Source organism: Drosophila mojavensis, unplaced genomic scaffold (assembly GCF_018153725.1).
Source record: "Drosophila mojavensis isolate 15081-1352.22 unplaced genomic scaffold, ASM1815372v1 contig_36, whole genome shotgun sequence".
Lineage (NCBI taxonomy): Eukaryota > Metazoa > Arthropoda > Insecta > Diptera > Drosophilidae > Drosophila > Drosophila mojavensis.
In genome coordinates, this window is record NW_025318858.1 from 20,726,177 (window position 1) to 20,749,889 (window position 23,713).

At 38.5% G+C, this 23,713-nt stretch overlaps 1 protein-coding gene across 1 annotated transcript; it reads left to right on the forward strand.

Annotated features, from left to right (window-relative positions):
- The first annotated feature begins 4,085 nt into the window (after window positions 1-4,085).
- Window positions 4,086-6,046, forward strand: LOC6577438 (CCR4-NOT transcription complex subunit 3). The gene is made up of 2 exons (XM_002003369.4): window positions 4,086-5,787; window positions 5,884-6,046. The coding sequence occupies exons 1-2, from the start codon at window positions 4,208-4,210 to the stop codon at window positions 5,891-5,893; spliced, it is 1,590 nt and encodes a 529-aa protein (XP_002003405.2). The 5' UTR covers window positions 4,086-4,207; the 3' UTR covers window positions 5,894-6,046.
- The last annotated feature ends 17,667 nt before the right edge of the window (window positions 6,047-23,713 follow it).

Sequence of the window (23,713 nt, forward strand, 5' to 3'; positions counted from 1 at the left end):
CATTCATTCTCAATAATACTTATTTACCCAAAACTGCACAAAAACAGCATCTATGAAACATATACATACTTTAAGTCTGGCAACGTAAGTCAGAACAAAATCTGAATTATTCTTTTCAAATTTTATTTCAAACCATCTTTAATCAGAAATATTCTTAGTAATTTATATATTGAAAATATTGAAAATATTGCGTGACTTCCTACTTTGCATCTCTGTTGTTCCATCTCCAATTGCAATCGTTGTCTATGACTCTTTATGTGTATCATTTTTCATGCCTGCAGCATGGATTTAGCATTATTGTATTTTATATTATTTGTGCTTAATTTGCCGAACGGGCCATGCACCTGATTTCCTGACTGTTGTGACTATACAGTGCAAAAGAGACAGATAGGGAACGGAGAGCGAGAGAGAGAGAGAGAGAGAACGATTTTCGATTGTGGCTTTCGCCAACGGGCAGCATCTGCAAACATACATATATACTCTGATCCTCTTCGTGCTGGCAGACAAGTTCGTTAATTTGACGCTCGCACCTCGTTCGCATAAATTTTGCCAAGTGCCAGGCGGTCGGTCGGGGGTTTCTGAGGCGGCTGGCTAGGGGGTGTGGCAGCAGCTATGGTACCTCTTCTTCGTCTGTCAGGTCAGGTTTGGTGGGCAGTGGCTGGTGGTGCTTGGGCTATTAGCGCACAATGCAAACGCCTGAGCCGCCCACACTCCACAGCTCCACACAGCTCCAGCTACAGCTAGAGCTCCAGCATCAGCTTCCAGCGCATCTTAGTCTTCAGTTTATGGCTATGCGGCGTTCCTTTTGTCAATTTCCAGACATTTGCCTTTAAGTGCGGCTGGGCCAGAGATTTATGTTGTGCCGTTGTCATTTTAAGTTAATGGCCTGTAATTCTCTCCCTCTCACACGCTGTCTCACTCTGCAGTACTTCATCCTTTTGCTCTCGCGCTCTCTCGCTCTCTTAGAGTTTTCATAACTCTTTGCTTAACATGACGATCGTTGCCTCGTTGGCAAGTGCAGGTGAATTTTGCGTCTAGGCAGCTAGCTAAATTTATGATTCGACTTTTAAATTGGTTTATTGCAATTTCCGCAGCATACACCCACACCTACACATTCACATACACACGCACACACACACCCACACACACATGCACGCTTAACCCTTTATATGGCACCACGTCCGATTTTGATGCGGTTTTTTTTATTAGATAGAAAACTGAAAATAAAAAATACACTTTATTTCGTTTTTCAAAATTTTGATTCAGTACGATTTTATAAAGGAAAAAGGATTTGTTGCAGATATGCAACAGATGTGCTTAAGGGGAAAAAAAATTACTGATAGTTCTCTGGGTATTTAGAAGAACGTAATATTTAATTTGGATTTTCTTAAACTATTTAACATATTATTATATTTATTTAATGACTATACGACTATTTATCTTAATAATATATTTATTAAACTTTAATTTAAGTGGAAATTTTTAAAACAATTGTTTCTCTTGTTGAAACATAAGGCCACTTCACATTTCCCACACATTACTTGCGAGAATCCCGTACACTTCGGGTACTTGCACCTTATTCGTTTTTCACCCCACAAAGGCCAATGTCCAAATTCATCCTGCCGTACCATTCGATTTGGCACGCGTTGCGTAGGACCTCTTTTTTTTTTGCTGCAATTCGTTCTCGAGCATAGAACTTCTTTTTCCCATTATTGATTTGGTATCAATTTTTGTTAGCACCTCTGCAATATTTATTCGAAACTCGGAAGATCCTAAGAGTTTAGTGCTTGATGCATTCGCCTTATGAACGCGTTTGTACAAAAGCCAAGCATTACTCACTGTCAAGTCGAGTAGATGGTAAAAAATGCGAACCTGCCAGCGTCTACTTCTTAGTAAAATTTTATATCTTCCAATAATGCTGTCAATCAGATCAACACCTCCCATATAGCTATTGTATTGTGCTACTGCAAAGGGTCGGTCAATCTCTACGTATTCCTTTTTGGCTTTGTTGAATCGAAGTGCTTTGTCCTCTGGTAGTATTCCAGCATAGTTGGATGCCAATGATACGACTTTATTATCCACCCATGATGTTACTGATATGTCAACTCCGTCAAAATCAGCGACATATTCTACAGACGTACCCCTTGGATGCTTCTTCAAATTAATATTATCAATTGTTTTGTTATTTGGAATTCTGTTTCTTCGAATAGTACCCAAAGCTAAAATTCCTTCATCCGCTAAGTATTTCAAAAGGGGCAATGAATTGAAAAAATTGTAAAAATAAATTCGAAAGTTCTGATGCCTGGGCACTTCTCTGACCATTCTAACAACACAGTTTGATGCCGCACCTAGATCTGGTTCGTTAGGCAAAACTTTGTTTTCATTTCCTGAATCTATCTCAAACTTATAGCAGAAGCCTGAATGACCGATAAGAACATAAATTCTATATCCCCATTTATGAGATTTGTTCGGGTTGTATCTTTTCATACGAAATCACTTTCTTCATTGGCAGAAAAATCGAATTCGTCCTCGCTCTCCAAACTATTAAAAAATCTTGCGATTTCCGAAGGTGTCAATCCCCTTGCGGACATTATTTCTAAGTAAGAAATACTGTCTACAAAAATATAAATATGTGTAGGTCGGCCTCAAAGAAGAACATAAAACACATAAGACAATCCAAAATAAATTCATAGCAACACATAATGACACAAAACAACAAAAGAAGTATATAGTGACATATAAAACATAAGCACAATAAATGGTATGTTGCATAAATGCAACAAAATTGAGAGTGCAAAAAAGAAGTCCTAATAGTACTTTGTTGCATATCTGCAACATACCGATATTCAAGAGTTACTCACAATACACAACAACAAACCCAAAAACTTGATTACAAACGCATTATTAATATAGTTACCTTATTTAAAAAGTAGTTGTTCGCAAATTAAAAATTTTTGTTATTAGAAAAATTTGCAAATATAAAATTGATTTGGACACCATATACACAATTCACTAAATTGGCGGGAAATTTTAATATTTGTATGGCAAGACATGTGGACAAGTGTAACCAGCTACAAAAATCGAAAAAACACATATTTCTGACTTATAAAAAAATTTGCCATACCACTTTCTTGATACCCATTGCGAAATAACTCAATTTAAACGGTATGTTGCAGATATGCAACAAGGCCGTATAAAGGGTTAAAATTCGTTAAGCACTTGCTCAGAATTTGAATGTTTTCGACAGCTATGCCTATCGATCGCTGTGCCCAGCTGATTTTTAAAATTGCAAACGGCCAGCACTGATGCCATTTCAGCTTTTTTTTCAAAGTCAGATGAGCGAAATATTAAGGTAAATCATTTATTTTATCAATTGTATGTATGTTTGATTTGTTGCTTGTATAATCCTTTTCCCAGCCCTTTTTCTCTCAAGAAATATAAATGTTTGAATATTATATTGTTATATAAGTATGTATGTATTTATGTAGAATATTACAGTAAAGTTCTATTGGTAAAAGGTTCAGAAGGCTAGGCAACTGGCTGTGCCATTGCATGGACTCTATTGTGAGCTATAAGCCCAATAAAAAATGCCTGAAACAGCTCCAGAAATTCGGGCAGAATCGGTGAAAATTATATTGATAAAATTATGGGAATTGATGGGTTATTAATATTGCTTCTTAATACTTATTTTGTTTTGCAAATAAAACTAAAAAGGAAAGTATAAGCGGTGAACGGATTACGTGAGCAATAACTGCATAGAAAATAGCTTAAAGCAAACAAAAATTTGAAAAACTTTTACATTGGCCGATATAAGAATTTTTATGTTACTTACAACTAGCCGTACTTTACGTCCTTAATATGTACTGGACTCAGAATAGAGTTGTTTCAGTTTCGTTCTATTGTTCAGAGATCGCTTTGCAAAAGCTAATGTCCAATCCAATCGCTGCAAGGCTCAGCAGCTTTGAGCCGCAAGTCTATCGGATTACCTTATGTTATCGCCTGCTCCTGCCTATCGATCACAAACGCCCAGCACTGTCAGTGACAGTTCTGTTTGTCAACTTTGTTGCTTGTCAAAAAAAGGGGAGAAAAACAGATGACAACTGGAGAAAATAATTCATTTGAAAGCTAAAATCAAATCATCTGTATCCATTTAAATTAGTTTCGATTTTTGTGTTTCGTCTAATTAAAAATCAAACAACATAAAGAAATGAAACGTCATAATGCGAAGGCAATTGCAGCGGCGGTTGCTATTGCTGCAGCAGCTGCTGCCTCCGCCGAGGGCAAAAAGAAAACGGAGACCAAACTGACTCTTAATCCGTCGACGCTCTACGTGGATGTGGTCAAGAATATGGCCCGGCCGGAGTCTTCGCCACCGGCGACACCGGCGCCGCCAAAGTTCACCATTTTGCGTGAGGATTTTCCAGCTCTGCCGGGCACTCAAGACGATCTGCGTAGCAGCAATAGTGCCACCGTGCCGGATGACTGGACGGCCATCATCAGTGACGATGATGACGTTGGCAATAATAATAATGATAATAATAATGATGTTGTTGATGATGTTAAGGTGTCGCAGCCGCCGCCACCAACGCCATCGCCTCCATCGCCCTCGCCGGACAGTGTTAGCGAGACGGAGCCGGAGCCGCAGCTGGTGCCTGAACCGGTGTCGGTGCCTGAGCCTGTGGCTGAGCTGGTACTTGAGCCGGTACCTGTGCCAGTGCCAGAGCCGGAGCCGGTGTCCGTGCCAGATTTGCTCTTCGAGCTGCACAGCAGCGCCGACAGCAGCAACATCAGCAGCAGCAACAGCTACAACATCAGCAACAGCAGCAGCTGCAAGAACAACTCCAATTCCAGTGAGACGGAAACGGCGGAGCCGGAGCTGCCGGCGGTGGCTCATGTGGCTGCAACCACCGATTTCAATAGCAGCTTTCGCGCTCCGGAGACCGAAGTGTATCCGAACTTTCTGAAGTACGTGAAGAGCAGCATCTTCGACACACAGTTCCTGGCCGTGGGAGTGCATCAGCGTGCCTGGTCGCGCCAGAGGAGTTGCGATGCGATGCCGAACACTGGGCCACCGCCTGGGTACGAGAATATGAAATTCTATAGTCGCTTACGTACGAATCGTTTGGGCGTGCCGCTGGGCGGCGTGACCTTCGACATAACGCCGCCGCAGGCGAATAGCAGGCGCTCAGAGCGTTCCAATGGCAGCAGCATGGAGAGCGCCTATGGCTTGAGCGGATTGGCTAGCACTTTGAAGGCGGCACAACAGAATCCGCATCTATTTTCGGAGATCTTCGGTCATGAGGCGGCGGGCCTGAATGTGGATGCGCATTGCTGTGCCTGCGAGGCAAACAAGCTGCACGCCTGTTTCGCCGGGCCGCTGGAGGGCGGACGCTGTGCTCCGCACGAGGTGAACTACGATATACCGTTGTACTACCGACGCAATAACGAACGTGAGCTGCCCCAGCCAAAGATCGAACAGATGGAAGTGGAGCTGCTGTTCTTCTTCTTCTACACATATCCGGGCGACATGATGCAAATGCTGGCCGCTGCCGAGCTGGCCGAGCGTGGTTGGCGTTTCCACATATACGAACGTCTCTGGATTCGACGTCAGGCTGACAATCCACACTACGTGGTGTGCGATTATCAGGAGTGCGGCGAGTACAACTACTTCAACATGGTGCACTGGAAGATCCTGGCACGTCACTTCGATCTGCTGCCCGTGCATCTGGAGCGCACCATAACCAAGATCGAGCTGCTCGAGCAATACGGCTATCATCCGCAGATGAGGTGAGGCTAGCTGACTACATGGCAGGTGGCCATTCATTACTAATCCGAACGTCTTGTTTATCCTCCCACGCACACATACACACATACACCTGACAGCTTCTTCTGAGACGGTGTTTATGCTTGGCGCGGCGATAGACGATAGAGGCATTCTAGTCGAGCGAGGCTCAATGGCGAACCAATTGATAACATACTTCAAACACAATACATATACATCGATTATAAATCTATATTCATATATATACATATATAATATATATTATATGAATATGTATATTTATTTATAGCTACATATGTATGTATATTAGTTTTTAAGGCATCATTCGAAATTAATAGTTGTTGTTGTTGCTGTTGCTGCAAGTTGTTAAAAGCTCGGATATATATTTATTATGATCAGATGATATATAATCGAGTTAGTTTTTTATATTTGTTTTTTGACCAAGACATTGATCGCTAGACAGGTCAGCATACACGAATGATACTCACTCCAAATACACTTGCCAATTGTATAACATGCACTGAAACTAAATGCAATTAAATAAATGAGCATAACTCTTGATAATCATATAATATATGTTATTCCACTATATGGTCTGATATCTTGTTGCATTTACAATAACAGCTATAATTGATGGACAATAGCTTCAATTGAACATTTGCCTGGAATATCTACATATGTATGTACGTTACCTTGCATTTGTAGCTCGTTGGATTGTAGTCGTATTTCTCATTTATTATATATTTATATTTAGACATATGTACATATGTATGTATTTTGAATTGTTGGTCTCTCTCAATAATATAGTTCTATGCGTGCTTTGTTTACTAAGGCGTAGATAAAGCTAAGACCTAAGCTTCAGTTAAATTAAGTGAATACAAATCCTTAATTACTGAGTTATGTTTCGAATTGCTTTTAAATTATAAACTATAACAGGAAACCGTTGCTTCAGTGATAAAAATTAAATTATCGATAACCTGTCTCTTATAGTCTCACGTATTTATAGTGTTGGCTAATTATAGGTGGAGCAATGATATCGAGAATGGAATAATGCTAATGGAAATTAACTTAATTCTATTATATGTACTATATATTTTAAATTATATTTATTTATATCATGTAATATTCTGCTTCCATTTAATTAAATATTTTGCTGAAGACGTTAAAAGAAAATCTCCAGACTCAGTTTAAATGATCAATCAATGTCTGATAATAGAAATTGATTTTTCTAATAATAAATTAGTTCTGATTTATTCCTGCGTATATTATAGTTTTGCTTTATTTTCGATTAATTTATATAGAACACTTTGGTAAAATTTGGATATTATACACGTTTGAATGACTTGAAAAAGAGATTTTTATTAAAAATTTCCAACATCGCCTTTGGTTACATAGACATCCATCTGCACTTTAATGATCCTCATGGTAATCCATCTAAGAGCAATCAATACTTGTTTTTCTTCCGCTTGAATCTGTGCAGCGGCGGTGCAGAAAGTCCACTGTGTAACATTGGCCAGTGGCCACACCTTGCAGTTCAATTTATTTGATATTTAACAGCCAAATGCACATGCCAAGCGCTCCTCTGGCTGATTGCCTGAAATGCCAGCCAACTGTGACCAAGCCTCGAAGCGAAAAAAAGCGTCTCATTAGCAATATGGAGCAGGCCAAGCCAGCGAGCGACCGGCAGACCAACCGACCGTCCAGTCGTCCAGTTGTCCAGCCGTCCGGCCGACCACACGATCTGTTTGGCCAAGTGTCGCTTTGCTCGCTAATTGCCACGTAAATTTGCAACCATTTTTGGCAGCTCATTAAATTTATTATTAAAACAAAACGCTAACCGAAGTTAATTGCCATCAAATTGACATGCGAGACGACAACACCCGCCATAGAGCCAGCTCTAGCTTCGCTGAGACTCGGGCCTGGCTCATGCGTATTAATTGCCATGGAGACTTCATAATTTCATGTGGAAAAATGTGAACGTTAGGCGTGCACAACAACAACAACAAAAGCAACAGCAACAACAGCAACAACAAACCAAAACTGTAATTTAAGCGCAAGTCTTTAAAACTCTGCGCAGTGCATGGGGGGCTCAGCGAGAGCTGGAGGCTCTGTCCAGTTGTTGGTTTATTTATGGCACGGCAAAGTTTGATTGAAATGTGTTGTCTGTGAAATTGACAACTGGGTGAGATTTGCACGGCTGTTGCAGTTAGCATAGAAGAGTGGGCTGGCGGAGGGTCAGGGGGGTGGCCTGTTGGTTAGTAGCCCAATCCCCCTTTCCAATTAAGCATGAATCATGGCTTAACTGTCAAGAGTTGCGCAATTTTCTAGAGCATTGATTAATAAGCCGCCCGCACATGGGCATAGCCTCAGGGTCCGGCATTAACCCCTTAACATAACCTCAGGCAGGCATACGCATGCGCGACAACAATTACCGTTAGCATGCGGAGCAAGACTCTGCACTTATTATTATTATTGCTGTGATTGTTGTTGCTGCTGCTGCAATTGTTGTTGTTGTTGTCAACACGCTCGTAACTTGCAATCAAGTTAAGATGACAGCGGAAATGAAGCATTGACGCCTCGCACGTACCACAGAGGACACACAACAGCAGATACAAGTTGCATCTAGCATCTGGACAGTGGGCAGGCAACCTGGCAACCTGGCAAGCTGGCAATCCATGGCAGCCGCGCCGCCTCACCTGGGAAAAAGCTGTGTTGTGTTGGGCAATCAGGTTTGCTGCACTCGCCGGCGAGTGGGTACCAAATTAGACACATTTTATTATTAAAATCCACTTGTGTTGAAATAAAACACGACTTTCTGTGTCGCATATAATGAAAATATATGGCAAGTTAATACCTGAATTTATTTATCACCTGAACGCAGGCCAGGCCAGGCCATGTCGCTTCCCAGGCAGCTAGCCGCAGCGCTACTCCGATATGAGTCTACAAGTTTCATTAGATTACAACTGCGCGGCGTCAAAGGGCAATGCTTAGTTTGTAAATAATTAGATGTGGACATGGTTGAGCATACGAAATTTGAAGATGAACAATGAATGATGAAGCAACTGTTAAATGAAAAAAAAAAGAAATGATCAAAGCTGGCAAAGCTTAGCTAAAGGTAAAAGCAAAGCTTGGTTAAAGGTATGTCTAAAAAGTGTCAAGTTTCTTCTTGAAGAACTTTTGCTTGAAATAGAGTCAATCGATGGTGGAGGGGGGTATCATCTATCGACTTTATGCAAGTATAGTAAAACAGCAATATTATAATATCGGCTCTTTCTCAAAAGATATTGAGAGATCATCTGTCGACTATTTGTAATGGTGTGGGAATACCATTATAACTACTCTAACTACATACATTATTATATACTGCAAATATCATAACGTCACTACATTGTAGTATATGATTATTGATTCACAATGCAGTAATCGTGAGAATATCACTTATAAGTTATAACCAAATCAACTTTAGAGCGCGAGAGAGAAAGGAAGAGTAGGGAAATAGCAATACCAGTTGTAGAATGACTTTTTAGTTTAAAAATTTTGAACCAATTTTAATTCTTATTGATTTTTGGTAGCTCTATCACGACTATGTGATAATATAATTATTTATTAATTTCCCTCATTGCATTCAAAACAATTTAAGGTATTTTCCCATTTAGAAGCCTCAAATTCGAATTCGACTTGACAACAGCTACGGGCTAGCTATGGCAATCGCAAGCGCATTTGCGAGATCAACGAACGTTGACATCAAGGATTTTGTCATAGCCCGCTGATCACTGATCGCTTTCATTCAAGTCTCGTCTACGCTCTGTGCATATCAATTCTTCTCTTCTGCTCTACATGATGCTAATTGGCAGCATCTTCCTTTTTTTTTTTTTTTTTTGCTCAGGCAGCCAAAAATTTGTAATGTTAATTGCTCTCTTGGGAGAACTCAGTGATCTCTGAGGGCGATTTGCATGCGAAAGATCGTGTCAGGTATATTTCGATTTCGACTGACGATTTCTACAATACCTATTGGAGCGATATGTGCTTCTCCTTTTTTTTCGGCGGCATCTCCCAGCGAGTTCGTTGTCTCATTCATTGGCGTCGTCTGAGTGTCTGGCATGGCGACTGCGACTGCGACTCCGACTGCGACTGCGGCGGCAGCGGCGACATCGGCAGAGGCTGCTGCGTTATGCCATAGTTGATGGTCGACAGTGGCTGATCAACAGCACAGAAGACAGAATGAGAAAGAGAGATCGAGAGAGTTCAAAGACACAACGGTACATTCAACCTGGGCAAACGACAAGGCCACATTGACCACGATATTGTCCACACACCCACGTGGGGCAAGTCAATAACCTAAACGCTGAACGAGGGTTGATTGAACCTGAGGCAAAAATTCTGAAGCAGATGCTCACGCTCAGACTCTGATGCCGACTCTGCCTCTTGACTGGGGGCTGCATGGCTCTGCCTCTGGTTGGTTGGCTGCCTGCCCCAACAAACGGCAAATTGCAACCGAATCGAGCAACAGTATGCGAGCGAGCTATGAGCGCGATTTGCAATTCAGCAGTAGAACAATGGGATTAGCCGCTGCTGGTCACAGCATCCGCATCAGTAACTCGTCTTCCCGTAACAATTTCCTTACTTATGCAGAATGTTTAACGGTGGTTCAATCGCCCCCTGAAATCAACCACAGTCCCAATCACAGCATCACAGCCATTGGCCACTGAACCGAACCCAACTGAACCGTCCAACCGCCAAAGCAAATCGAGCAACAAAATGTAGGTGATATGCATTTTAAAGCAGTGAAAGTGCAAGAACCAAACATATGCGCCGTTCATTGTGCCCGTTCGGATTTGTTATAATTGCAAAACTTGACTGCAGCTCATATGTGTGTATATCTACTCATACTTCAGCAAGTATGTGTACATATATACGCATACATATGTATATCTATATATGTGCATGTAGCTTATCTAAGCATTTTCAAATACGCGCCGAATTTGTCAAAACAAAATTTGAATTGAATTTGTCATGGCAAAGCGCAGCACAGCACAGCCTCCCCCTTTACACACACACACACCCGCACAAATGCCACCCAGCCACCCACACACACACACACAGAGTGAGAGAGTGGGAGAGAGAGAGAGAGACACCAGAGCAGATTATGTAAGTTGCATTAGCATAAATGTGATTGATCCCGCAGTTTGTGTATTATTTGATTTTTATTGATTTACGAATGAAATGCAAAAAAATGCAGTTGGATTTGCAGTCGAATTGCTGTAGTTGTAGTTGTAGTTGTTGTTACTGTTGCTATTGCTGTAGTTGCTGTTATGAGTGTTGCTGCACCGAATTGGCTAAGCCCCAGTGGCTCAATAACTACCCTACAATGGTCATTAAAATGCCTTTGCCCCACAGCTTTAGGCCAGCTTTGTAAGCCTTGATTTGTATGCTAATCGAGCCATACAGCTGATGGTTTCATTTGGCAGCTGTGCCATCGATCATACCCCATTCGGTGTGGTTGACCTGCTGGGTATCGGCATGGTCCATAACTCTCCATTCTATGTGTGTTGTGCTGACTCTTGGTTATCCATCGTTTGGGGCATTTGCATGGCATGCACATATTTAATAGACTTTCTGAATATGACAAAATATGCAATTGGACAGAGCCAAAATCACAGGTGAAATTTGCATGATTATGACAAAAGTTGCGTCTGGTTATTTTTATTTATTTATTTTATTGCCGTTCTTTGTTTTTGCTCCGCGAGTTTACCGCTGCAGAGTTCAAAGCTCTTTAAAGGAAATACAACGATGGAGTGCATTTAATTTACTTCCTTGATACTGAGCTCTAAATCTATCTCCATTTCAAATTGCATATAATATTATAAGCACCTGGGGTGGGTGAGTTATGCCGACTTTTCGCTCGATTTGAGTTTATTTATTTTGATTTTGAGGAATGTTATTAAAGCACAGCTTTAGGCGCATTCTTATAAAAAAATATGGAACAAATTACCTATGTTTCAATGATATAATAATGTATAATAAATATAATGGCAAATTTAAGCTAGATAGTTTGTAAGTAAAGGCAATAAGAAACTTTTTTTTAAGTTATAATATTTCTGAGTATTATTGACTAGTTAAAGTTATTTTAATTATAATTCTATGATATCTATAAGGTGGTACGATACAAATTATAGCAATTGAATTTTATTAGTTATTTAATTTGCCACAAAAAAAAAAAAAAAAAAAATCATGAGATTTCGTTTTCCTTTCTAATATTGAATGTAGGTAGTCATAATTCTAATAATTATGCAAATGTAAATGATTTATATAATTCTATGCAAGTATATTTGAAAATAAGACGATAAAATAAACCACAAAAAAATGATAATCGTCTCGCTTTTTATGAAAAAATGTGTTTTGAAATCAAATGAAATTTATTTATTTCCATGCTCTTCAATATGATTAACATAGGTACTTTCAAATAAACCAATAATGCGCATGAGTATTTCAAAATACATTATTTTAAATATTTTGAAATATGTTTATCTTGAAAAAGCCTTGGAAATATAAAATTGAATTTCACAATTTCTATACACAAATGAAATGTTTAACCTACATTTTTTACTTTATTTATTTTTAATTTTTAATATACGCTTTTCTTTAATAGTCTTTCAATTTAATGATAAATATTCGTATTAGCAATAATACAAAATTCTTGTTATGTACTGCAAAAAATCACATTTCTCTAGTATCTGTACGTAATTTAATTTCATATTAAATGCATATAACCAAAAATGATATGGTGTTTTTTCTTAATATACATGCAGAATTTATTTTTCTCTATTTTTTCTATCCCTAACTTCTGTTTTATTGATTACAGAGCATGTCTTGTTCTTATCTGAAGATTCCTACGTTATAGTCAGTTGCATTTATATATAATCCAAAAAATTGTCACTCTTTGCATTTCCTTATTCACACTGCTGTCTTATCAACTGGTTACCTCTTTTTCGCTCTTCAAAAGCTGTGACGTCTTAATGAAAAAAAAAAAAAAAACACAAAACAAAAAGAAACCTTTTAAGCACGCGCGCCGTCGGCCAACGCCCCAACCCAAGTTCCAGTGTCAGGCAGCACGCACTGATCTGTCTCTCTCTCTCTCTCCCTATCTCTCCTCCTCATATTTTCCTCTCACTCACTCCACTCCACTCTCTCTCCCCCTCTTACTATCTGTGCTTGCATTCTCGCTCTGCTGGCTGCATTGCCATTCTGCATTCGTGTGCGCTGCTCATTGATCGAAATTGAATTGGACATAAATAAAACAAGATCAATCAATTGATTTATTTTGACATGTTGCAACAGTGTTTGCTCCAGCTCGCAGCTCCAACTGCAGCTTTAACTTGCAACTTCGATTTGGACTGGGACAGCTTTGTCTGTTGCTGCTGCTGCTGCACTGGCGCCTTTACAATTCCTGGCAGCGGCCGGTTTGGGGCCACCGATTCTCGGCGCAGTGGGTCTCATTTGCTTTGTCGCTGGGGATTTTCGCTGCTTTATTTCGTTTCGTTCGTTGCCTTTTTATCAATTGCATTTGCAACTTGTGGCTATTGTTGCCTGTTTGAGCCGGTTGCTGGGCCTTGCTTCTTATGCTTCTTATGGCTTGTTCTGCTTTGATTTCTTAGCTAATTTGTCGACGCTCTTAGCGGGACTAAGCATTAATTAATTTGTTTATCGAGGGTAAAGAAAAGAATTTATATGTCAATTATTGAGAAAGATTTTACTTAGTGAAATAGATTAACTATTTGACTACTTAGATGTGGATTTCCTTTTAGATATGATTTTCAATAACCAATTTTGTATATTATTTTAAAAAATATGAGTTTTTTTTTGGCAATTAATCAATATATTTATTTAAGAAAAATATTTGTATATTTAATTTTAAATACAATTTTCATCTATAATTTCTTATAAATGAAAGTGCATAAAAAAGTTTAAAATATTTAAGCGCATGCGACATAAAGTTAAATAAAATTAAATAACGTATAATATATTAAAATTCATTAAATAATATTAAATATCATTAAATATTTTTTTTTTAATTTATTAATATTTAAAATATATTTATTTTTATATTTAAATATTTTTATAGTAATTTGTATATATTCATATATTTAAAAAATTAAATATATTTTAATTAGTTTAAAGTAAGTGAAGGCACGCCTCAAAGACATTTTTAGTTTTCAACTTATTTTTTACAACATTTACAATTAAATAATACTATTTATACTTCAAATAAATTGGTTTTTATTAGAAAGGACTTTAGATATTTAATAATTAAATGTCATGTTTACTTCTATTATGAATTACGCATGAGCATGTTTTAGCTCTTGGCAAATCGATTGATTAGTTGGTGAAAAAGAAAGAGGACGATAATAAACTTAATTGTCTCGCATGTTTTGCGACTCTCGCCCACCCACTCACACACACAGAAAGCCACACGCACACAACAGCTATCAGCAGACTCCAATTGGAAATAGTTTCTCTAATTCCCAATTCAAAGCCCACCTATGCAAGATTGAAAGTGCGCCCATACGCAGACAGACAGAGACAGAGAGAGACAGAGAGAGAAAGAGGGGCAGAGAAAGGGAAAGACCGAAACGCTGCAACTGCTGAGATTAATTGTCAGCTTTCTAAGGCAACTGTTATCCATTTCCCAATTTCCTCAGTCTCAGTCTCAGCCACAGCCGCAGCAGCATCACGTGTCACAATTAAAGTGGAGTGGAAATTGTGAAAATGAAGGGCTGCCTGGCAATCCTGCTCTGACAGCGTTTTATTTTTAAACTTCCGTTGAAGATACGCTGCAGTTAGATGAGAACGGTGTAGAGAAAGTGCTTCGCATGGTGAAAGAAACAAAAAGCCTATACATATATATCTATACATATATATATGATAAATTAACTTAGAAAAGTCACGAGTGTCAGGGCGTGAGTGTAATAGCATGAAGTGCGCACATATATCTAAGCCGATACAGTGGGTTCCAAATAGACGATAGTTAAGTGTGACTCGGTGTGTGTGTGTCTGTGTGTATGTGTGGGGGCCTTGATTAATGCACTTGCAAGACAACTGAGCCGCATGGCACGCCTTTTACAAGCCCACGGCCTGCCTCTAATAAAGTAATTTACTTTACTAAATAGTTGCCGGCAGCGTTTCACCAATGCATGTCTTTTCGGCCAGGCTTTAACAAGATGTTTGGTACCATGTTCTGCCATGCTGCCTCCCTGCCGCCACCTAATTCCTCTAACTCTTACGAAATTAGCATTTTAATTGAAATGTCACGCCGCTTGCCAGCCAAGTGCCAAATGCGTTTTGGGCCAACTTGGCTTTTGCGTCTGGCACGACACGCACTTTTTCATACATTTTTTGTACTATTTCTTTTTTTTTGGTTTTTTTTTTTTGGTACCCTCAATTTGTTATTTGTTGTCTCAGCCTGTCTGTGGATGTTGATGTTTTCATTTCAGCGCAACTGATGAATGGCATTTCAGTCAATTTGCCAGCCTAGAAACCATTCAAACTATTTTCTAACTGCCAGCAAAACGTTTGCTTCAATTCAATTGCATTTTCTTGCGGTTTCGTTAGTTAGTTTTTGGCTGAACTGGATTGCTGTCTAATAAATGTTTGTGGAGTAACTTCAGCTAGTGCCGCATGTGCTTCAAGTAGAGCAATTTACTGGCGTCTATTTGTCTACTTAAACGAAAAGGCTATTAATCAACATATTTGAGTCGTAGCAAAATTGTTCAATAGTTGTTTGAGTGGTAATAACAACTATCGATGCTTATGACTGAAAATTGCATCGTAAATAAGTCATAAATTCATATAAGATTATGGGTCCAACTAGCATTTAAATTTTTTAATTTTTCTTTTTTTTTAAATATTTATTCTTGTTTATAACTTCATTTATACAGAAATTTATTAAATGTATTAAAGAAATCTTAGAGGAAGAAAGAGATTTTAGGGTGCAGTAATTAAAACATATATGATCAGAAATTTTAGTTTTGTATGTAGATAAAAATACTATACAGCATATATTATATTTAAAAATAAATTAATATTTTGAAGAAAACAAAAATATTATTAAAATATCTTGAATTCCAATTTGTATTTAATATAATCTACTCTACAAACACATGTAAAATCATAATACAACTACTATGAGTAGGTATAATAAGCTAGGTACGTCAGAGAAACCAATGGGATTAAGAGAGATTCCAAATACACACACACACACTGACTTATCATCTATAAATTGATTTCCTCCACTAGTCCAACAGCAGCTATCATAGTATTCCAATTAGAATCCCACATAGTGTGGACACAAACCTCCCACGCTGATTAGCATTTTCCCAGCGCAGAGGTAAACTAATACCAATTGATTCGAGTTTTCCATAAGTGATCTTTTTCCAATTCAGTTGGGAAACATCTAGGAAGAAAGCCGAAACATTTGTACAACAATTGGCTGACTTCATTATTGCATTGTTGGTGAAAGGTGACAATCCTGAGAAATAAAATAATATTATCGACTAGAAAGTCTCTCTCTGACACACACACACTCAAATGCTCCCACTTATGAACCGCACTTTCTCCCCCCGGAAAAAAACGACATTTGGTTGCCCATAATTAATATTTATAAATATAATACAATGTTCACGTGTTGCGGCTAAATCTCGTTGTCTCTCACCCTCTTCCACCCTCTGCTGCTACTCAGTCCCAGTGAGTTATGGTCTATGACTACCTCAACAGCGCCCCCTTTGCTCAGCTCTCATTTCATCAGAGCTGTACTCAGCGTGCCTTGGAGCCTCTTGTATATAAATTTGAACATTTTATGCATAAATTAATTCGATTGCATATTAATAATAATAGAGCAGGGGAAATGCGCTAAGACGAGCAGCCGCCATTCGATGTGCGGTAGCTGCCTAAGGTCTTACAATGTCATTATTTATAGGGCTACACGTGTTATGATCGCACCCCAGGGGCCACAAAACTATTGATGTAAGGATTATGCGAGCGAGGTGAGCTACATTTCAAATTTATGGGCCAAAGAGTTGGGAATGTCAAATGTGAAGTGTGAAATGTATGTTCTCAATGAGTTGAGCAAGCGTAAAAAGAAGAATTTGCTTTTACTTTTTAAATGAAATATATGAAATTAAGAAAGATGACAAAATAATGAAGGCAAAAATTGTATAAGAAATATGTAATTGTATTAGCGGTTTTTCAGCAAATTGTTAATTTAAAAAAATAGAAATATTCATCACATTTGATCATTTTAATCATTAGCTATTTATATGATCATAAATATATAGTTAAGCCTAAAAATTATGCTGTAGCCGCAGCTGATGCCACATGATCTATGCAGCATCATTGCACGCCTCATTCATTTCAATATTATTCGTTTCGTTTCTATTGATTAACGCCTTGCACTGTGCCCATAAATCTTTTCCAAGTGCCAGCCATGATTCATCTATGCATATCTCATAGCTATATATACATATATAAATTGTCCCAGCTGCATTGCATTATACAATCGATTAGCTGCGCTAAATGTTCAATAGAAATTACTTGTACCTTACATTTTCTTTCTCTCTCTCCCCATTGTACATGTGTGTGTGTGTGTGTGTGTGTGTGTGGCACATGCCGCCGCTTCGAAAGCAAACGGATCAGAATCCACTTATTATATCAGCATTTTTCTCAATATAAGTATACAAACTTTTCACTGCTTATTACATCAAAAATGTATATCGTTGCAGGTGAGCCTGACTGGCTGTCTCTTGTGTTTATGTGTCCATTGTTAGCCATATCAAATGACCGAACTTTTATTTAAAAAAAAAAAAAAAAAAAACTTGATGCCCATTGTCTGCGCATTGTGGGTGAAAGTACAGTAAAACACCGACCCAAACACACACACACATGTGTGTGTAGTTGTGGTTTTACCTATGTCATTAATAAACCATTGGAAATTGTGTGTTAATTGTTTGTTTGCTGGCCAGCAAAACAATTGCCAAATTACATCATCAAGTGCCTAAATGCAAATATAAACGCGCTTCAAAGAAAGTGAACTAATAGGGCTCATGAGACGCCCTATAGACATGAGATATATTTACTGAGATGAATTTTTAAAACATTTCATATTTTACTTTTTTCAAAGTTGATAACCTGGATTTGGAACATAAAAAGTGAGAAAATTATTATTTAATTTTTATTGTCTCTATTTAGTTTAAATATTCTTATAAATACATATTGTACATATTTAAAATAAAATATTGTATTTTTTAAATCAACATTTGCCTCTTAGAAAATATGAATAACTATGATTTATTTATTTATTTATTTCCTTGTCAAGAAAAATTTCTGTTTAAAAAATAATTGAAATATAATAATTATACATATTTTGTATCTCTATTTAGCTCACATATTTTTCCTATATTTTATTTTAGTCAACTCAAATCAAATCTCATCTGGTATATATTGCATTTGTCACATTCTCAAACAAGTCTCAAATGAACTCTCAGAGTTATCCCCATATATTCTAAGACCTACAGGGTAGAAAAATCAGCATACTAAAAATAGACACAAAACACCATTTGTAAACAAGAGCCAAGACAAAATACGCCAAACCAAATGTAAATTTATATGTAAAATGTAAATGCAATTGGCAATTGCAGCAGGCGCACCAAGTGCGTTTAGTGCAACTTTATTTCGATTGCGAAATGCATGCAATTGGCAAAAGCAACTGCAACTGCAACAACAGCAACCACAATGAGAGTAACAGTAACAGCCACAAATGTCCATATTTGCATTATGTGTAGCGGCCAAAACAAACAAATAAAAAGGCAGCTAAAAAACGCATTTTGGCCAATTGCAATTGCCATGGCAATACCAATTCGGTATTTATAGCCTGACATTTGCGGCCACAAACAAATGGACGCGACCTGTTGTATCCGCAGCCAGTCCTGCTCCTGCCCCAAGCCCCAATCCTCAGTCCCCAAATCCGGCTAGTTAACATGTGTTTCTCTATGCCTTCTGCACCTGCGCACCGTCCACAAATTCACAATTGCTGCCATTTTCGGATGCGCCAAAGATGAAGATGTCGACAGCATTGTTGTTGTTGTTGTTGTTACTGCTGTTGTTGTTCTTCCTCATCTTGTTGTTGCTGAAAGTGAAACGTGTAGCTTGTGGGGCCCGTCAATTGGCCAAGCCAGGCCACTCAGCCTGCAAACTGCCACCATATACGTTTGCTTTTTGTAGAAGAGCGAAACGAGCTATGGAGGTCAGCGCTCATCGTGCGATTCTTGGAAGCCAACGACATTACAAGCGCTGACAAACTGTAGGCCATAAAGCACCAAAGACCAGTTCAACGGCATAAAAAAAAATAAAAACAGAACCAAAAAGAACCAAATATGTTGGATGAGCTGAAATACAGAGACATTAAATACTCTATTGAAGGCGAATTAGATATATTTATGCAATATTTAAAAGGGGAATAGTAGAATAAAATATACATATTTTAAAATTATCTATAATGAATGTGAGCTAGCTGAAGCTGAAGCAATTTTACCTTCAAATTGTTTACATTTTAAAAATTTTTCGTTGGCCATACTTCATTGGCCGAAAACTAAGTATAAGCTGAACTGGGAGGTATATGGAGCCTAGTATTTTCTATAATATTAAAGCTTCATGAGCTTGTCAATGCTCCCTGACTGATAAAGAGTATTGACAGCGACACGCACCATTTCAAAGTTCAAAAGGAAACGAGCTGCACGAAGTCAAAGTCAGCGATGGAGACGAATTCAGTAAAAGCAAGAGAGACAGAAAAAAAGTTTCATTTTATTTTACAAGCGTACAAATTAAAAATGCCCAAGTCTGCGCTTTAATTAGTCAAACTCGCGCCAAAGCCCCAAAAGACGCACGAACCAAAACAAAAAACAACAACAAAAGCTAAAATGCGGCAAAAACATCAAGTGGGAATCGGAATTGGAATCGGAGTTGGAGTTGGAGCCACAGACGGACGACCTGGCGACAAACTTTGTCTGACTTCTCAGTATTCGTGGCAGGGTGGATGGGGGTGGTGTGGGGCAACTGCTGTTACTGGCGTGTGGCTGTTGACGGCATTGACTTCCGCTGCAGTTCCAAATTCAAATCCAACTCCAAGTCCAAAAACTTGGCCACTGGCCAGAACAACACTTGTCTAGTCTAATTTCATTCAGAGACGGCGGCGTGCCACGTCTTTGGAAATGAAAATGTTGTCGAGATTTATGCTTCAAGTTTAGTTCAACTGAAACGTCAACGTCTGCCTGCCACTTGCCCCTGTGACACACACACGTACACACACACATACGAATGCGTGCTAAGTTTTGTTATAGCTATTTTTTTGGGGCTACATTTTACAGCTAAATTTCCAAATAAACTTGGTTTTTATGATAGGCCCGCGATCTCAATCATAATTCTGTGGAACTTGTAAATGGAGTAACAAGTGGATATCGCTATGGCCTCAGCTTCAGCTTCAACAACAACAACAACAGCAGCAGCAGTAACAGCTCCAGCTATATGCAATATAGCTGGCTACTGAGGAGGCCAGTTACTTGTTTGTTCTGATTTGGAATGGTTTATGGCCCGAATGGCTTCTATGAATTTCGCTGCGCTCGCTTAGGCCGAAAAATGAGATATTACAGCGTGTGTTTAAATTAATTGGCCGAGATGCGAGCGCAGATACACGAAACGTGACTTCAAAAACGGGGAGCCAGAGAGCATCCAGACTGTCTCTGCGTGTGTGTGTGTGTGTGCGTGCGTGTGTGTGGACTGAACAAGTGATAAAGTTTTCAGCGCTTTATGCCTTTACCTTTACCTCTTGATAGATGGCGCCACATTAAATAATTTAGCACAAACGGATTCGCATAGAGTGTGTGTGTTGTTGTGTTTGGTTTTTATAACGCTTGCATTTTAAATAGGCCTTAAGTCTTGACTGTGAGCCAAGTTTATAAACGCATCAGCCTGATTAATGGGTAATTGAACTGGATTTTAAGATGCTTTAAGCGCGAATGGCTTTAGATGGCGCCATTTGGCAAATGTTGGAGTCAGGCTTTGGTGTAACGAGATAATGACAATGATGTTCAGTCTACAGGTATATATATTTATGATAATTTACCGGTTTATGTGTGACAGGCCAAAGAATTTTTTACATTCTTATAGATGGCGCCACTTGGCTAATTTTGGGATCAGATTTTGGCTTAAAAATTTAATTATTATGATAAATGAATATGTTGAATACATTTTAAAGGCGCATACATATCAAATTTTTATTTCACAAACTCTAAGAATTGTTTACAGATGGCGCCATTTAATTCTTGAATAATGCTTGCGTATTATGAGTTCATTATTATTATGCTCAATCTATAAGGCGTACAAGTATATTTTTATATTTTTCCCGAGATTTATATGTCTTAATATTCAGCAATTGAAGCTAAAAGTTGATCGATAGATGGCGCCACTTGTTAGATGAGCTAAGCATTGACTTGCAATCCATCGATTGACAGATTCTCAGGGCTTTCTTATGAAAATATATAAATATATTATATTATCTAACTACCTCTGTCAATTCTCAACCCAAGACACAAACAAACGCCCCTGCGGCACTTGATGTGTGGGCGTTAGCACAACTTTTCCAAATGATTTGTATTTTTCCCAAACGTATTTAGTTTTGGCTACCGTTCAAATTCACACGACACATAACAGAATTACGAAAATGAAGAAAACAAAATTCCACGAGCTGCTTTTGTGTCCGGCTTGAAAATAATTGTTACGGCTTCATCCATAGTGAAATAGAGCCAAATTTCATTGTCTGCAGAACACCCAGACAGGTAGTAAGTGAAAATTCCAACTGTTATCGCTACTTTCGATTTTGTGTGTTGTATTTTGTTTGGTTTTGTTTTCGGGTTTGTTTTGTCTCTTTTCCTTTTCAATCTGTTTTTGCGCCCCATTGATTTGGCATTTGTGAAGAAAGACAGCGCGCCGATTATAACCATATCCATGGCAATTCTTTTATTTGCCCCCTCGCCCTTCTCTCTTGCTCAGTGCGCTGTGTGTGGCTGAGTGAAAAAAATTGAAATTTCGGCTTAATTTCTGCGGCGGGAAAGCGGATAAAATTTTCGAACGCATTGTGCGTTGGGGTCAAGTGGCACGCCGGCAAGTTTGTTGCTTAAGTCTTTCGTTTTATTTTTATTTATTTCGCATTTCTACCTCTTTTTTCTTTCTTTTTTTTTCGAGCGCTGTCAGCGCGCTTGTCAGCAAATTTGTTAAATAAACTGAAATGAAATAAAATGAAATGCAATTTTCGTGCGCTTTTTATTTTATTTTTATTTTTTGTCCGTTTAATTAGTGGAGCAAGCATTTCGTTCTGCACAATTAAGCCGATGGCTTGCATTCAACGAAAAAAAATAATATATATATATATACATATAATAACATAAAGCAAGTATGAGAGTGCTTCCTCTGAGCAGTGATACTTAAATACCCTAAAAGATATTGTAATTATACACAGGCTGAACTGTAAATATACCCTTTTCATATATGTGGAACTATGTATATTTTTTTAAAGTTCCATTTAACTCTTTTCATACATTTTTTGATTCATTCGCTCATGCTGCAGAATAAATGTGTTACGGATTTTGTAAAAAAAAGAAAAAAACGGTCGCGCCTGAAATAAGTTACGCATTTTAGGATACCCTTTGTTAGGGTATAAAAAAGAAACCGAAAACAGCGTTTAAAGGCGGCGTCCGCTGTGATTAAATCAAAATGCGTGGACAGGGACAGGCAAACCAAATCTCTTACAAGCCATAAACTGCAAACTCATATGGAACAAAACAGGAGCAGGAGCTCAAATGGTGGGAGGAGGTGATGGAGGAGTTGTTGTTACTGTTGATGTTGTTGTTGTTGTTGGCGGCACAGGCTCTGTTCATGTCATTTAGCGCTTATTGTGTCTGCACGTCTGCTCAGGCTCAGACTCGGATTCTGACTCGGACTCTGACTCTGACTTGAGACTCGAGGCTCGTTTAACCCCTGAGTGGGCAGACGCGCCTGTCAACTTTGTGCCGTAAATTAAACCATAAAAACAACAACAGAGCAGAGCAGAGTTTCCAAAAAAAAAAAAAAAAAGAGAAGAAGAAGCGAACCTACATATACAATATGCTTATCCTCAAAATTTAAGTAAATACCGCAACGCACGCTACGTGAAAAATCAAAATCAAAATATTTTTCTGTCACGTCATGCTGCGGATGCGCTACGCTCCACTGATCCAATGCTCCAACAAGTCGTCACTTGTTGTCTGACCAAAAACTCATTTCATTTCGTTTATTTGTTTTTTTTTTTATTTATTTTTTTTTATACATATATATATTTTTTTGCTGCTGCCTTCGATTCAAGTGCCATGCGACAAGTGCCGCAATTGAGTCGCCTCTACTTGTCAACGGCCAGCCAGCAGTAGGAGCAAGCGAGAGATAGAGAGGGGGAGAGAGACAGGGGGGATATGTGACTGACTGCCTTAACTGTCACCAAGAGGTGACCACAGCCATTGTCTCAGCGAACAGGTGAAGCTATTTTTCGATTTTGAGCAGTGAAATCGAGCGCAAAATTTGGTTTACTTTTAATGGTTTTTTTTTTTTTTTTTTGGGGGGGGGAGGTTTCAGTATTCCCTCGCTGATTTATGGCCAACAATTTCAGCAATTTCATTTTGTATATTTAAGTATTTTTTTGTTGAACTTAATGACAACTGCTTTGCATGTCATTTGTGGCAAGTTGTTGGCTGTCGCCCGGTCACTGATAGCAGATAATTTGACTGTTGACTGTGGCTCAAGTATTTGTCAGTTGACGGCAGATTTATGGGTCTCGACTATCGAAAAAATGAAAGTCAA

Excerpts from the sequence above, each read along its gene's own strand:
- LOC6577438 (XM_002003369.4), top strand. The coding sequence starts at position 4,208 with ATGAAACGTCATAATGCGAAGGCAATTGCAGCGGCGGTTGCTATTGCT.